Genomic DNA, 15,749 nt, shown 5'->3' with positions numbered 1-15,749 from the left:
GCCGCTATCAAAAGCTGCCTCAGGGCTAGGGTTGCCAGCTCTGGATTGGGAAATACCTGGAGATTTTGGGGGTGGAGCAGGATTTGGGGAGGAGAGGCACCTCAGCAGGGTATAATGCCATAGAGTCCACCCTCCCGAGCAGCCATTTTCTCCAGGGGAATTGATTTTGGTCACCTGGAGATGAATTGTAATAGCAGAAAATCTCCAGGTGGTACCTGGAGGTTGGCAACCCTACTCAGGGCTAATTCAATCCCCAATTTGTCATAGATCTTGCCTGCTGGATGACTTAGGGCCATATTTTGCTTGCTGCCCCACTTCCTTTGTTAGTAACCAGGAGCAAGTAGATTCCTCACAGGCTTCATGGATAGGGTTTCTGGCCCCCAGATCCTAATGGTGGTCGCCCCAATTTTGGGGGCTTTATCTGCCCCTATTCAGCTGGCCAGTGGAAGAAATCCCACCTCCAAAGAGGGACATGTCCCCAATGTGATGATGTCGCTTCTGGGTGACATCATCACATTGGGAACATCGCATGACATCCCCACCCACCCCCGGAATGTCCCCCCAAATCCCCCTGCCAGATGGGCAAGGGACCTGGCAACCCTATTGATGGAAGGGGTGTTTTGGCATGCTTAGTCCTATTCCTTGGATCGCTTGGGCAGAAAACATGCTCTGGGCTGACTGAAAAGGAAAGCTCCATGGGTGAATAGAGGCTGGAGTGTCGTACTAGGACAGAGTTGCCAACCTTAAATGGAGTCTGGAGATCTCCATATGAAGCTGCCTTCTACTGAATCAGACCCTGGGTCCATCAAAGTCAGTATTGTCTTCTCAGACTGGAAGCGGCTCTCCAGGGTCTCAAGCTGAGGTTTTTCACACCTATTTGCCTGGACCCTTTTTTTGGAGATGCCAGGGATTGAACCTGGGACCTTCTGCTTCCCAAGCAGATGCTCTACCACTGAGCCACCATCCCTCCCCAAACATATGAACATATGAAGCTGCCTTCTACTGAATCAGACCCTTGGTCCATCAAAGTCAGTATTGTCTTCTCAGACTGGCAGCGGCTCTCCAGGGTCTCAAGCTGAGGTTTTTCATACCTATTTGCCTGGACCCTTTTTTAGAGATGCCAGGGATTGAACCTGGGACCTTCTGCTTCCAAAGAAGATGCTCTACCACTGAGCCACAGCCCCATTCATGGCTCTCCAGGGTCTCAAACTGAGGTTTTTCACGCCTACTTGCCTGGACCCTTTTGAGTTGGAGATGCTGGGGATCGAACCTGGGACCTTCTGCTTCCCAAGCAGATGCTCTACCACTGAGCCACCATCCCTCCCATTACAACCAGTGTTCCCTCTAAGCTGAGTTAGTGCAAGCTAGCTCAGTTTTTTAGCCTCTGGCTCACACATTTTTGTCTGGGGGACTGCCTCCGCTTCACAGAGGCTGCCTTGCTGGCAGGAACCGTGCACAAGAGAAGACTCTCCTTATTTCACCTGGGACCAACTAATGTGAAAACTGCCCTACCAGCCAGGCCTTCCTCCATTGGCAGTGTGGCCAAGAAGGGGCATGGCCCAGAAGTGTGTTTTCCTCTTCCTGGGCCATTTGTTCTCCCAATCCACCCTGATGAACAATTTCCATGTGCGCTACGTAGTGTCTGTTATTGAGTGCTTTCCCTTGTGCTGTAGCACTCCCATTTGTGCAAGCTCAATGGTTTTCGATGCGTCGTTGTGCAAATGGAAGTTTCAGTGCAAGGAGAAGCAGAAACTATTTAGCACTTGTGAAACTCATTCATTGGATCCAAGCCTATGTGTGTTCTCCATAGCTGGATTCCAAAGAAACTGAATGGCCAGAGGAAACTGAATGTCGGCAATTACAACAATATGGGTTCTTCCCTCCCTCACCTTCTCATCATTAGGCATTTTGAACATCATGCTGTCCCTTAGCACAAGTTTTCCTGTTTTATGATCCCCATGATTAAGGAGTCAAGGCTGTCCTTACCATAGCTGGAGCTATCAGAAGAGATCAACAAGTAGCCAGATCTGCACTGTTCTGAGGCCTCAATGTCCATGTCTCCAAAGACTAGGCTGAGGTAGTTCCCAGTAGCTACATGGATCCTCCACTCGCAGGATGTGAAGTTGGGGTAGGTGCCAGGATAATTCTTGGAGGCTAATGTCCCACTGAAAGGTGTCAGCACAGAGTGACCACAACCATTCCCTGAAAGGTAATAAAGAAAGATGAGGCATGCACTGCCACAACTGTGTCTCAGTCTAGTCAAATTATAGGCAGCTGAATAACGTGGTTGTGACATGGCAAAGTTCGGAGTTGGCAGAATATGACTGTACCACTTCAGAATAAGGGTGAGTCTTATCACTGCAAGTAATAAAAGTTGAAAGTAATAAACCATTGTGACCCCATCCGAGATCATTTTCACAGTCCCTGTTTTCATGAGTTCCTAGTGAGATGAGTGGTTGCTAAAGATGGGGCAATTTCTTTCATGGTGCTTTCTTTGGTTAAGTGCATGGACTCTTATCCAGGTTTGATTCCCCACTTCTCCACATGCACCTGCTGGAATGACCTTGGGTCACTCATAACTCTGTCAGAAGCTGTTCTGCTCAAGGCAGTATCTCTCTCAGCTCCACCTACCTCAAAGGGTGTCTGTTATGGGAAGGGAAAGGAGATCGTAAGCCACTCTGAGACTCCTTCGGGTAGTGAGAGATGGGGTATAAATCTAATCTCTTCTTCTTTGTGGAAGGCCTTCTGACTGGTACCAAATGGGTTAACTTTCTGAAGAACCAGTGCAGTACAGTTATTATTATTTATTTAATTTATATCCCGCCCTTCCCGCCAAAGGCAGGCTCAGGGCGGCTCACAGATTAAGGGTCACGCAGTCAGATTAGCGTGACCGAACAATATAAAACAACAGCAAGACATAAAAACATAAGAACAATTATTAAAACATCAACAGGTGCTGGTACAATAGTTTCAGACAACAATTATCACTGTTTCAGACAACAATAGTTTCAGACAACAAAAAATTTTGGCCACTGTGTGACACAGAGTGTTGGACTGGATGGGCCATTGGCCTGATCCAACATGGCTTCTCTTATGTTCTTATGTTCTTAATTAAAATTGTAATGGTGGTAAGTAGCTAGATGGTTGATATTAGATGTTCTAAGAGGTCCCAGGATCACCATAGCGTGATGAGATAATAATAATAATAAATAATAATAATAATAATAAACTTTTATTTATATCCTGCCCTCCCCGCCGAAGCAGGCTCAGATAGATCTGTTGGTAGTATTTATAGGCCTGTGCCATTGCTGCAGGTGTTGCCATTATGAAAATGCGTGGCGGAAGAGTGCCGTTTTGCAGGCCCTGCGGCACTGTGGAAGCTCTCGCAGGGCCCTGACCTCCTCCGGCGACTCATTCCACCAGCTATGGGCAGCGACGGAAAAGGCCCTAGTTCTAGTTGATTTAAGCCTGACTTCTCTGATGTTGGGAACTGTCAGCAGGTTTTGAGACCCGGACCGAGGTGCTCGCTGGAACATATGCAGGGGAAGGCGGTCCCTAAAGTATGCAGGACCCTGGCCATATAGGGCTTTAAAGGTAATGACCAGCACCTTGAAGAAAATCCGTTACACTATCAGTAGCCAGTGCAGTTCTTTCAGCACAGGCTGAATGTGTTCCTGTAAAGGAATTCCCATTAACAGCCTGGCTGCAGCATTCTGCACTAGCTGGAGTCATCGGATTTGGGACAAGGGCAGCCCCATGTAAAGTGGTTAGAGTGTCGGACTAGGATTTGGGAAACACCCTGGAAGCTTGTATGATGATCTTGGTCTTGTTACACTATGCCAAATAATATAATAATAATAATAATAATAAATTTTATTTGTACCCCGCCCTCCCCTGCCGAAGCAGGCTCAGGGCGGCTAACAATACGGCTCAGGGCGGCTAAATAAAATGAAAATATATGATCATGCAGTTAAAATCCCCTATGTGTTTTGCCAATAGGCTTCTTCAGGGGAATCGGTTAGACTTGCAGTGTTTCGTCAAAATTTTGATAGCTGGAGCTATCTTTTTTTCTTTCCCAAAAAGCTGGAGCTATCTTTTCGAAGAACCACTGCGAGATTAATAGATTCCCTCGAAGAAGCTTGTGTTTTCATTGCTGCTGTCCTGCTGCATTTTTATATCATTTTTTTAAAGTCACTTTGAATGTCCTGTTCCTCCCCTAAGAACAAAAAGCAGAACAGCAATCCTTTGTCAATAAACAACAAAGGCAACATCCTTCCCTTGCTTTTTAAAGTCTTCCACAGGTCTAAAAGGATACACACTTTTGCCAACAGGGCTTGGTACAGGAAGAGCTTTATATTTAGCCTCATTGCTTTATTTATGAACGCATCTGCAAAGCTTGGTGGTCAGAATGTCACAATTCCATTTCTGTTTTGGTTTTCATTGTGTGTGTGTGTGTGTGATCTTGCCTTAATCATAGATAGGGTTGCTAAGTCCAATTTAAGAAATATCTGGGGACTTTGGGGGTGGAGCCAGGAGACTTTGGGGGTGGAGCCAAGATCAAGGCTGTGACAAGCATCATTGAACTCCAAAGGGAGTTCTGGCCATCACATTTAAAGGGGCGGCACACCTTTTCAATGCCTTCCTTCCATAGGAAATAGTGAAGGATAGGGGCACCTTCTTTTGGGGCTCATAGAATAGCACCCCCTGGTCCAATCTTTTTGAAACTTGGGGGGTATTTTGGGGAGAGGCACTAGATGCTATACTGAAAATTTGGTGCATCTACCTCAAAAAACAGCCCCCCCCCAGAGCCCCAGATACCCGCGGATCAATTCTCCATGATTTTCTATGGGAATAAATCTCCCTAGGGAATAACAGAGTTCCCAGCAGACATTTCCCTCCCCTCCCCCCGCTTTCTGATGACCCTGAAGCGGGGGGAGGGCCTCCAAACCGGGGGATCCCCTGCCCCCACCTGGGGATTGGCAACCCTAATCATAGAGTGGTGCAGTATACACTTTCTAACTAAATAAGATACATCTGGCCCAACAGGTGTAAATCTAGCTTTCATCACATGGATGTGGAAAAGAAATATAGGACAGCTCTGAAAAAAGAAAGGAAGGAACATACATAGGTTGATTTAAAATCACTTTAATGAAGGAACCAGCATGATGCAGTGGTTAGAGTGCTGGTCTAGGATCTGGGACACCCAGGTTTCGATCACCGCTCTGCCCTAGAAGCCCATTGGATGACCTTGAGCCAATCATTCTCACTCAGCCTACCCTACACCACAGGGCTGACGATGTGAAAATAAAATGGGGGAGGAGAAATGATGCTGTAAAGTGTTTTGGATCTCCACAGGGCAGAAATATAGTACAAATACCTAAATAATTATATTTTCAATATGGTGGAAGAACTCCATGAACACATGAAGCTGCCTTCTACTGAATCAGACCCTGGGTCCATCAAAGTCAGTATTGTCTCCTCAGACTGGCAGCGGCTCTCCAGGGTCTCCAGCTGAGGTTTTTCACACCTATTTGCCTGGACCCTTTTTTGGAGATGCCAGGGATTGAACCTGGGACCTTCTGCTTCCCAAGCAGATGCTCTACCACTGAGCCACAGCCCCATTCATGGCTCTCCAGGGTCTCAAGCTGAGGTTTTTCACACCTATTTGCCTGGACCCTTTTTAGCAGGAGATGCCGGGGATCTTATTTACTACATTATCTCAGGCTTATTTACTTACATTTTATAACATTGTCTATATGGCATTAAATGCCAACAATGCCTTCAGTCCTCTACACAGGACAAACAGGTCAAATTCTGTACCAAAGAATAAACAGACACCAATCTGATATCAAAAAGTGTAGCTGACTAGGGAAGGCAATAAAAAGTCTGCCCCAGAGTCGGAAACGACTGGTGCTCGCACAGGGGACTACCTTTACCTTTAAAAAAAAATAAAAAAAATCTGACATCAAGAATCACAAAACTGAGAAACTTGTAGAAGAACATTGCAACCTCCCAGAGCACTCAGTGGAGGACCTCAAATGGGGGATCTGTTTTACTGCAAAGGAATTTCAGAAGCATATGAACATATGAAGCTGCCTTATACTGAATCAGACCCTGGGTCCATCAAAGTCAGTATTGTCTTCTCAGACTGGCAGCGGCTCTCCAGGGTCTCAAGCTGAGGATTTTCACACCTACTTGCCTGGACCCTTTTTTGGAGATGCCGGGGATTGAACCTGGGACCTTCTGCTTACCAAGCAGATGCTCTACCACTGAGCCACCGTCCCTCCCCTGACTGGCAGTGGCTCTCCAGGGTCTCAAGCTGAGGTTTTTCACACCTATTTGCCTGGAATCTTTTAGTTGGAGATGCCAGGGATTGAACCTGGGACCTTCTGCTTCCCAAGCAGATGCTCTACCACTGAGCCACTGTCCCTCCCCTGACTGGCAGCGGCTCTCCAGGGTCTCAAGCTGAGGTTTTTCACGCCTCTTTGCCTGGACCCTTTTTCGGAGATGCCAGGGATTGAACCTGGGACCTTCTGCTTCCCAAGCAGATGCTCTACCACTGAGCCACCGTCCCTCCCCTGACTGGCAGCGGCTCTCCAGGGTCTCAAGCTGAGGATTTTCACGCCTCTTTGCCTGGACCCTTTTTTGGAGATGCCGGGGATTGAACCTGGGACCTTCTGCTTACCAAGCAGATGCTCTACCACTGAGCCACCGTCCCTCCCCTATAAGCAAACTATAACAGGAGACTGCTGACTTACAAGTTATTATAACACTCAGGACAATAGGATCCCCAAGGTTTGACAGAGATATTGGGTTCTTATCTCACTACACATGCTAAGTCACTCCGTTCTTATTTATGCCCAGAATTTAACTTTGTTGGTCTTAAATGTGCCACTGGAATCAAACTCAGTTCTCTTTTATTATTTGTATGCTAATTTGCTGCTATACACAGACATAACCAACTGTGTTATTCAAATCTTAGCTCTACTTCTGCATCTTAACTCTAATTAGCCCTTCCTAGCAACTAACCCCCCAACCTATATGTAACACTTGAGGAAATCAGTTCCATGTATCTGAAGAAATGTGCATCTATGCGAAGTCTCTCAGTTATTGTTTACACCCAGAATTGAATTTTGTTGATCCTGGAGGTGCCGTTGGGCTCAGACTTAGTTTTCACATCTGTTTGTTAACTAAGATTTCAGGTTTTCACGGCTGGTTACATTAGGTAACATTATTCACGATAACATTAGGGTTTGTAGAATCTTTCGGGCTCAAGTGCCGTGTTCTACTGGAGAAAGTTTTCCTTCCAGACGTTTCGTTCTCAGCTGCGGAGAACATCCTCAGTGGCGTTGCAGCCGGAGCAGGCGCTCTGACCTTCTTGGCTGCTGTGCATTGAGTGGTCAAATGTCTTAAGCCAGATTGCTGTGCATTTTTGGCTGCTGTCCACTCAATGCACAGCAGCCAAGAAGGTCAGAGCGCCTGCTCCGGCTGCAACGCCACTGAGGATGTTCTCCGCAGCTGAGAATGAAACGTCTGGAAGGAAAACTTTCTCCAGTAGAACATGGCACTTGATCCTGAAAGATTCTACAAACCCTAATGTTTGTTAACTCTTGTGTTCGTGTGCTAATTTGCTGCCATTCACAGGTTTTACTCATTGCTTTAATCTAATCTCAGCTATACTAATAGCCCAGTTACTTATGCATCTTGAGTCTAACTAGCCCTTCCTGGCAACTAACTCCCCCACCCATATGGAAGGCTTGAGGAAACCTGTTTCAGGGTATCTGAAGAAGCGTGCATGCATACAAAAGCTTATACCCAGAATGAAACTTCGTTGGTTTTAAAGGTGCCATTGGACTGCAACTTTAACTTTTATTCCTGTATGGCTTTCATTAGTCAGAGCTCATTTCTTCAGAAACAAAAAAAAAGGAAATAAAACATTTACCTCGTTTTAAGAGAGCGGCCGAAAGGGAGGAGGAAAGGGGAAAGAATTGAGCAAAGAGAGGTGTGCTATTATAAATCAGGACTGAAATTTTAGGAAACTTAGAATCCATAATTGTATATGTATAATAGATGGATAATACATCCAACATATTGGTATGTGTATATTTTCTGATCTGAAGTAGCAACCATATTATCCTGGGGGGTGTGGGAATTGCATGCAGTTATGAATTGAATCTACTGGGTATACAGAGCTTCCAGATGTGGATGCCTTCTGTGGATGTGGCTCAAATGTCGCATTCTTCAGCAGGATCAGGGCACCCCAACATTATATGTCTGCCTGTCGGCTTGAGCTTCCACTATTTTGTGCGGTGGGGGACTGATAACTCCAGCGGGAGTCAGCTAGTTAGTCTGTTGCAGCAAAAATAACAGGAGTCTTTGGGCATTTTAAAGACTAAAATATCAGCCTGGTTAGAGAGACCAGGGCCTGGCAAGGTTGTGGTGGTTGTTGAGGAAAAACTTAAGGAGGGAACGATATTGCTGCCACTTTGGGTCCCACGCCGTGGAGAAAAGCAGGTATCAATAGCGAAACAAATCAAAATCTTAACGATTCATCAGCTTTTTTCCTCCATAGACTTTTCTGCCGGCTCTGCAGAGCAGGCTGAGACGGAAATAGCATCGGAGTGTATTGACCTCCCCCGACATTTCTAGGCGAAAGCATCAAGGCAGGAGCTGCAACAGACTGCTTATCAGCAGGTATATTGTTAGACCAAGCGGGTACCAAAAAAAAAATGTTTGCTGGAACTTCCTGGAATAAAGAATTGAAAGATGCCACAAGAAGAAGAATTGAAGAAGAATTGCAGATTTATACCCCGCCCTTCTCTCTGAATCAGAGACTCAGAGCGGCTTACAATCTCCCATATCTTCTGCCCCCACAACAGACACCCTGCGAGGTGGGTGGGGCTGAGAGGGCTCGCACAGCAGCTGCCCTTTCAAGGACAACCTCTGCCAGAGCTATGGCTGTCCCAAGGCCATTCCAGCAGCTGCAAGTGGAGGAGTGGGGAATCAAACCCGGTTCTCCCAGATAAGAGAGCTCTGGCTGACCCACGGCCATTCCAGCAGCTACAAGTGGAGGAGGGGGGAATCAAACCCGGTTCTCCCAGATAAGAGAGCTCTGGCTGACCCACGGCCATTCCAGCAGCTACAAGTGGAGGAGGGGGGAATCAAACCCGGTTCTCCCAGATAAGAGAGCTCTGGCTGACACAAGGCCATTCCAGCAGATGCAAGTGGAGAAGGGGGGAATCAACCCTGGTTCTCCCAGATAAGAGAACTCTGGCTGACCCATGGCCATTCCAGCAGTTGCAAGCGAAGGAGGGGGGAATCTAACCCGGTTCTCCCAGATAAGAGAGCTCTGGCTGTCCCAAGGCCATTCCAGCAGCTGCAAGTAGAGGAGTGGGGAATCAAACCCGGTCCTCCCAGATAAGAGAGCTATGGCTGTCCCAAGGCCATTCCAGCAGCTGCAAGTGGAGGAGAGGGGAATCAAACCCGCTTCTCCCCGATAATAGAGCTCTGGCTGACCCAAGGCCATTCCAGCAGCTGCAAGTGGAGGAGTGGGGAACCAAACCCGGTTCTCCCAGATAACAGAGCTCAGGCTGAGCCAAGTCCATTCCAGCAGCTGCAAGTGGAGGAGGGGGGAATCAAACCTGGTTCTCCCAGATAAGAGAGCTATGGCTGACCCACGGCCATTCCAGCAGGTGCAAGCGGAGGAGGGGGGAATCAAACCCGGTTCTCCCAGATAAGAGAGCTATGGCTGACCCAAGGCCATTCCAGCAGGTGCAAGCGGAGGAGGGGGGAATCAAACCCGGTTCTCCCAGATAAGAGAGCTCTGGCTGACCCAAGGCCATTCCAGCAGGTGCAAGTGGAGAAGTGGGGAATCAAACCTGGTTCTCCCAGATAAGAGAGCTATGGCTGACCCGAGGCCATTCCAGCAGGTGCAAGTGGAGAAGGGGGGAATCAAACCCGGTTCTCCCAGATAAGAGAGCTCTGGCTGACCCATGGCCATTCCAGCAGTTGCAAGTGAAGGAGGGGGGAATCTAACCCGGTTCTCCCAGATAAGAGAGCTCTGGCTGTCCCAAGGCCATTCCAGCAGCTGCAAGTAGAGGAGTGGGGAATCAAACCCGGTTCTCCCAGATAAGAGAGCTATGGCTGTCCCAAGGCCATTCCAGCAGCTGCAAGTGGAGGAGAGGGGAATCAAACCCGCTTCTCCCCGATAATAGAGCTCTGGCTGACCCAAGGCCATTCCAGCAGCTGCAAGTGGAGGAGTGGGGAACCAAACCCGGTTCTCCCAGATAAGAGAGCTCAGGCTGAGCCAAGTCCATTCCAGCAGCTGCAAGTGGAGGAGGGGGGAATCAAACCCGGTTCTCCCAGATAAGAGAGCTCTGGCTGACCCACGGCCATTCCAGCAGCTACAAGTGGAGGAGGGGGAAATCAAACCCGGTTCTCCCAGATAAGAGAGCTCTGGCTGACCCACGGCCATTCCAGCAGCTACAAGTGGAGGAGGGGGGAATCAAACCCGCTTCTCCCAGATAAGAGAGCTCTGGCTGACCCAAGGCCATTCCAGCAGCTGCAAGTGGAGGAGTGGGGAACCAAACCCGGTTCTCCCAGATAAGAGAGCTCAGGCTGAGCCAAGTCCATTCCAGCAGCTGCAAGTGGAGGAGGGGGGAATCAAACCCGGTTCTCCCAGATAAGAGAGCTCTGGCTGACCCACGGCCATTCCAGCAGCTACAAGTGGAGGAGGGGGGAATCAAACCCGGTTCTCCCAGATAAGAGAGCTCTGGCTGACCCACGGCCATTCCAGCAGCTGCAAGTGGAGGAGTGGGGAATCCAACCCGGTTCTCCCAGATAAGAGAGCTCTGGCTGACCCAAGACCATTCCAGCAGGTGCAAGCGGAGGAGGGGGGGATCAAACCCGGTTCTCCCAGATAAGAGTCCGCACCCTTCACTACACCAAACTGGCTCTCCCCCCACTCCCAGCTTAACTTCTCTTCGGCCCCATCCAAGAATTGCAGCCTCCTCTGCGCGACTTACCCGTCCAGCCGCTGCCGCGGGAGAAATCCAGCTGCCGGCACAGCTGGAAAAGCTGCAGCAGCCCAGGCGCACCAAGCCAGGCGCGCATCCTGGCGACCTCAAGCCGCGCTGCAGCTCATCCCGGCCGCTCGGTGGAAGCGCCTCCGCACGCCCGAGAGCCAGTCCCCGCGTCCCTATTGGCTGTGGTCGCCGAGCCTCCCTCGGCAACTGGCCCTGCGGAAAAGCCAATCACCAGCCGGGCTCTCTGCCGCTGTTCGCACGCCTATTATGGAAGCGGCGAGCCGAAGTCAGGGGCCCGGGGGCGGGGGCGGGCGAGGTTAACCCCTGGTGCCTGGAGGGCGCTGGGATCCCAAACGGAACCAGAGGAGGCAGCTGTTTGCAAACGCTCGGGGCTCTTTAGCTTGGAGAAACGTCGACTGCGGGGTGACGTGATAGAGGTTGACAAGATAATGCATGGGATGGAGAAGGCAGAGAAAGAAGTACTTTTCTCCCTTTCTCGCAATGCAAGAACTCGTGGGCATTCGATGAAATTGCTGAGCAGACAGGTTAAAACGGATAAAAGGAGGTACTTCTTCATCCAAAGGGTGATTAACATGTGGAATTCACTGCCACAGGAGGTGGTGGCGGCCACAAGCATAGCCACCTTCAAGAGGGGTTTAGATAAAAATATGGAGCAGAGGTCCATCAGTGGCTATTAGCCACAGTGTGTGTGTGTGTTGGACTGGATGGGCCATTGGCCTGATCCAACATGGCCTCTCTTATGTTCTTATGTGACACAGAGTGTTGGATTGGATGGGTCACCTGCCTGATCCAACATGGCTTCTCTTATGTTCTTATGTGTGACACAGAGTGTTGGACTGGATGGGCCATTGGCCTGATCCAACATGGCTTCTCTTATGTTCTTATGTGACACAGAGTGTTGGACTGGAGGGGCCATTGGCCTGATCCAACATGGCTTCTCTTATGTTCTTATGTGACACAGAGTGTTGGACTGGATGGGCCACTGGCCTGATCCAACATGGCTTCTCTTATGTTCTTATGTGACACAGAGTGTTGGATTGGATGGGTCACCTGCCTGATCCAACATGGCTTCTCTTATGTTCTTATGTGTGACACAGAGTGTTGGACTGGATGGGCCATTGGCCTGATCCAACATGGCCTCTCTTATGTTCTTATGTGACACAGAGTGTTGGATTGGATGGGTCACCTGCCTGATCCAACATGGCTTCTCTTATGTTCTTATGTGTGACACAGAGTGTTGGACTGGATGGGCCATTGGCCTGATCCAACATGGCTTCTCTTTTGTTCTTATGTGACACAGAGTGTTGGACTGGAGGGGCCATTGGCCTGATCCAACATGGCTTCTCTTATGTTCTTAGGTGACACAGAGTATTGGACTGGATGGGCTGTTGGCCTGATCCAACATGGCTTCTCTTATGTTCTTATGTGACACAGAGTGTTGGACTGGATGGGCCGTTGGCTTGATCCAACATGGCTTCTCTTATGTGACACAGAGTGTTGGACTGGAGGGGCCATTGGCCTGATCCAACATGGCTTCTCTTATGTTCTTATGTGACACAGAGTGTTGGACTGGAGGGGCCATTGGCCTGATCCAACATGGCTTCTCTTATGTTCTTATGTGACACAGAGTATTGGACTGGATGGGCCGTTGGCCTGATCCAGCATGGCTTCTCTTATGTTCTTATGTGACAGAGTGTTGGACTGGATGGGCCGTTGGCCTGCTCCAACAGGGCTTCTCTTATGTTCTTAAAAGGGGGGACTATTCATTGCATGTTCAGATCACTACCGAGCCCGCGATGAGCTGACCCAATTTGTGGATATTTGAATAATGGGTCAGCTCACTGGCGGTTGCCTGGCGATATGGACACAACCACTAGAAGCAAACTGATAGAATGTGCAACACGCTACATTTCCTTCGCCGTGTGTCATCCAGGGCTCGAATTACATGTCTGCCAAAATCTGACTCTTCTGCTCCAAAACACTCAGGATAGTAGTTTATGCTGGTTTATCCTGTTCCCTGCAAGAACAGTTCTTGGAAAAAGGTATTAAGAACACTTCTTGGTACATCCCTTTGACAGATGCTTAGAATTAGATACTCGCTGTAAAATAGACACTCCTTTTATGGTAGGGTTGCCAATCCCCAGGTGGAAGTAGGGGTCCCCTCGGTTTGGAGGCCTTCCCCTTGCTCCAAGGTCATCAGAGAGAGAAATGTCTGCTGGGCACTCATTATTCCCTATGGAGACCGATTCCCATAGAGAATAATGGAGAATTGATCTGCGGGTATCTGGGGCTCCAAGGGGGCTGTTGTTTGTGGTAGAGGCACCAAATTTGCAGTATAGCATCAGATGCCTCTCCTCAAAAGACCCTCCAAGTTTCAAAAAGATTGGACCAGGGAGTCCAATTCTATGAGCCCCAAAAGAAGGTGTCCCTATCCTTCCATTATTTCCTATGGAAGGAAGGCATTTAAAAGGTGTGCGGTCCCTTTAAATGTGATGGCCAGAACTCCCTTTGGAGTTCGATTGTGTCTATCACAACCTTGCTCCTGGCTCCATCCCCAAAGTCTCTTGGCTCCACCCCTAGATATTTCTTGAATTGATCTTGGCTACTATTTTATGGATACCACCAGTTGTCTTCCTGGAAGTAAAAATTAGAAACATATGCATTCTATATCTTTTAAGGAAAGAGTATCCAGCTCAAGGTTGACTTAGCCTTCCATCCTTCTGAGGTTGGTAAAAGCCTTCCATCCTTCTGAGGTTTACCCAGCTTGCTGGGGGTAAAGCGTAGATGACTGGGGAAGGCAATGGCAAACCACCCCAAAAAATCGTAATGTGACATCACCCCAGAGTTGGAAATGACTGGTGCTTGCACAGGGGATTACCTTATCAGGATCAAGGCAAGTTATCTTCAGCTGGAAATGTGGCAGAAATATGGACTTTTGTGGCTGTCTTCTCAATAGCAGACTCCAACTTTTTTTTCACTTTCCCTCCCTACTTCATCCTCCTGATTTGTTCAGGAGGGTATTTTTATAAAGTGAACATAATTGTAGTTATCATCTAGAACAGGGGTCCTCAAACTTTTTAAATAGGGGGCCAGTTCACTGTCCCTCAGACTGTTGGAGGGACGGACCGCCATTACTGTACAAGGCTGCGGGCCGTCAGTTCTCCGTCTTCTGCATCTCTCTCCCTTCCCCACACGACACACCCCGGCCTGGGAACTCACCTCACCTTGGTATCACCTCACACTCTGTCTCCACCGCCTCAGCCCAGGGCCGGAAGTGTGCGTTGCTAACGCGAGTTTAGGTCGAACGTCACTTCCGGTCTGATTTTGCCATAACCCGGCGGGCCGCATAAACGTCCTCAGCGGGCCGCACCTGGCCCGCGGGCCGTAGTTTGAGGACCCCTGATCTAGAAACTTCTAGTCATTGATAATTGTCCTTTGTATATATTATACAGTTTTGTTGTATTGTCATCAAATTATTTAATCCTACTTTATTATGTGTTATGACATTTTCCTAGTATATTCTCTAGTTTTGTAATCAAGTTTCTTTATACTGCATTTTTATTGTATGTATTGTAGTGTTTCTTCTTCATTGTTTCTAACTGTGTGATCTGCCTTGAGTCTCATGGAGTATGGCAGGCTATAAATGAAGTAAATAAGCAAATTAATAAAATGAACACTTGGCATGACTTGCTTAGGAAGCGCTCATATAATTTGTAAAATTGACAGTCTAGAGTAAAGTAGCTTTTAGTTAAAAAAAAGGGGGAAGAGACTGTGACATGACAGAAATTTACAACACAGATTTAGAAATGGCAAAAGAACATAAGAGAAGCCATGTTGGATCAGGCCAATGGCCCATCCAGTCCAACACTGTGTCACATAAGAACATAAGAGAAGCCATGTTGGATCAAGCCAGTGGCCCATCCAGTCCAACACTCTGTGTCACACAGTGGCAAGAAAAATATATATATATATATTTATACACACACACACACACACACACATATATATATATATATATGTGTGTGTGTGTATATATATATATATATATATATATTTATACACATATATATACACACACACACACTGTCGCTAATAGCCGCTGATGGACCTCTGCTCCATATTTTTATCTAACCCCCTCGTGAAGCTGTCTATGCTTGTAGCTGCCACCACCTCCTGTGGCAGTGAATTCCACATGTTAATCACCCTTTGGGTGAAGAAGTACTTCCTTTTATCTGTTTTAACGTGACTGCTCAGCAATTTCATTGAATGCCCACGAGTTCTTGTATAGTGAGAAAGGGAGAAAAGTACTTCTTTCTCTACTTTCTCCATCCCATGCATTATCTTGTAAACCTCTATCATGTCACCCCGCAGTCGACGTTTCTCCAAGCTAAAGAGCCCCAAGCGTTTTAACCTTTCTTCATAGGGAAAGTGTTCCAACCCTTTAATCATTCTAGTTGCCCTTTTCTGGACTTTTTCCAATGCTAAAATATCCTTAGATGTGGTCCTCATACAACTTCTGAAAGAAAGAGGACCATCTATTTGGAGAAATGTGTATATCTAAAGGTGAGGAAAATTTAGGATTGAGAATAAAACAAGTGACATTGTAATGCCCCTGTATAGATCTATGGTGCATTGGTTTCACCATAGATCTATACAGGGGGATTACAATATTGCTTGTTTTATTCTCAATCCCTTTTGTAATAA

The 15,749-nt window shown here is 47.8% G+C and overlaps 1 protein-coding gene and 1 non-coding gene across 2 annotated transcripts in view; both read right to left on the bottom strand.

Annotated features, from left to right (window-relative positions):
- LOC132586458 (discoidin, CUB and LCCL domain-containing protein 1-like) overlaps window positions 1–11,142 on the bottom strand; it is a 90,144-nt gene extending 79,002 nt beyond the window's left edge. Inside the window, exons 1-2 of the mRNA XM_060258538.1 lie at window positions 11,025–11,142; window positions 1,987–2,202 (exon numbers count right to left, since the gene is read on the bottom strand). Of these exons, the coding sequence (XP_060114521.1) occupies window positions 1,987–2,202; window positions 11,025–11,112 (304 nt within the window). The 5' untranslated portion in view covers window positions 11,113–11,142. The remainder of the gene's footprint in view (window positions 1–1,986; window positions 2,203–11,024) is intronic.
- TRNAP-UGG (transfer RNA proline (anticodon UGG)) lies at window positions 1,113–1,184 on the bottom strand. Its single transcript has one exon. It is a non-coding gene; the product is annotated as a tRNA-Pro (tRNA).
- Window positions 11,143–15,749: the final 4,607 nt, after the last annotated feature.

The sequence above is a fragment of the Heteronotia binoei genome, chromosome 17 (genome assembly GCF_032191835.1).
Source record: "Heteronotia binoei isolate CCM8104 ecotype False Entrance Well chromosome 17, APGP_CSIRO_Hbin_v1, whole genome shotgun sequence".
In the NCBI taxonomy this organism is placed as follows: domain Eukaryota; kingdom Metazoa; phylum Chordata; class Lepidosauria; order Squamata; family Gekkonidae; genus Heteronotia; species Heteronotia binoei.
This window is presented reverse-complemented; position numbering and strand designations above follow the sequence as displayed.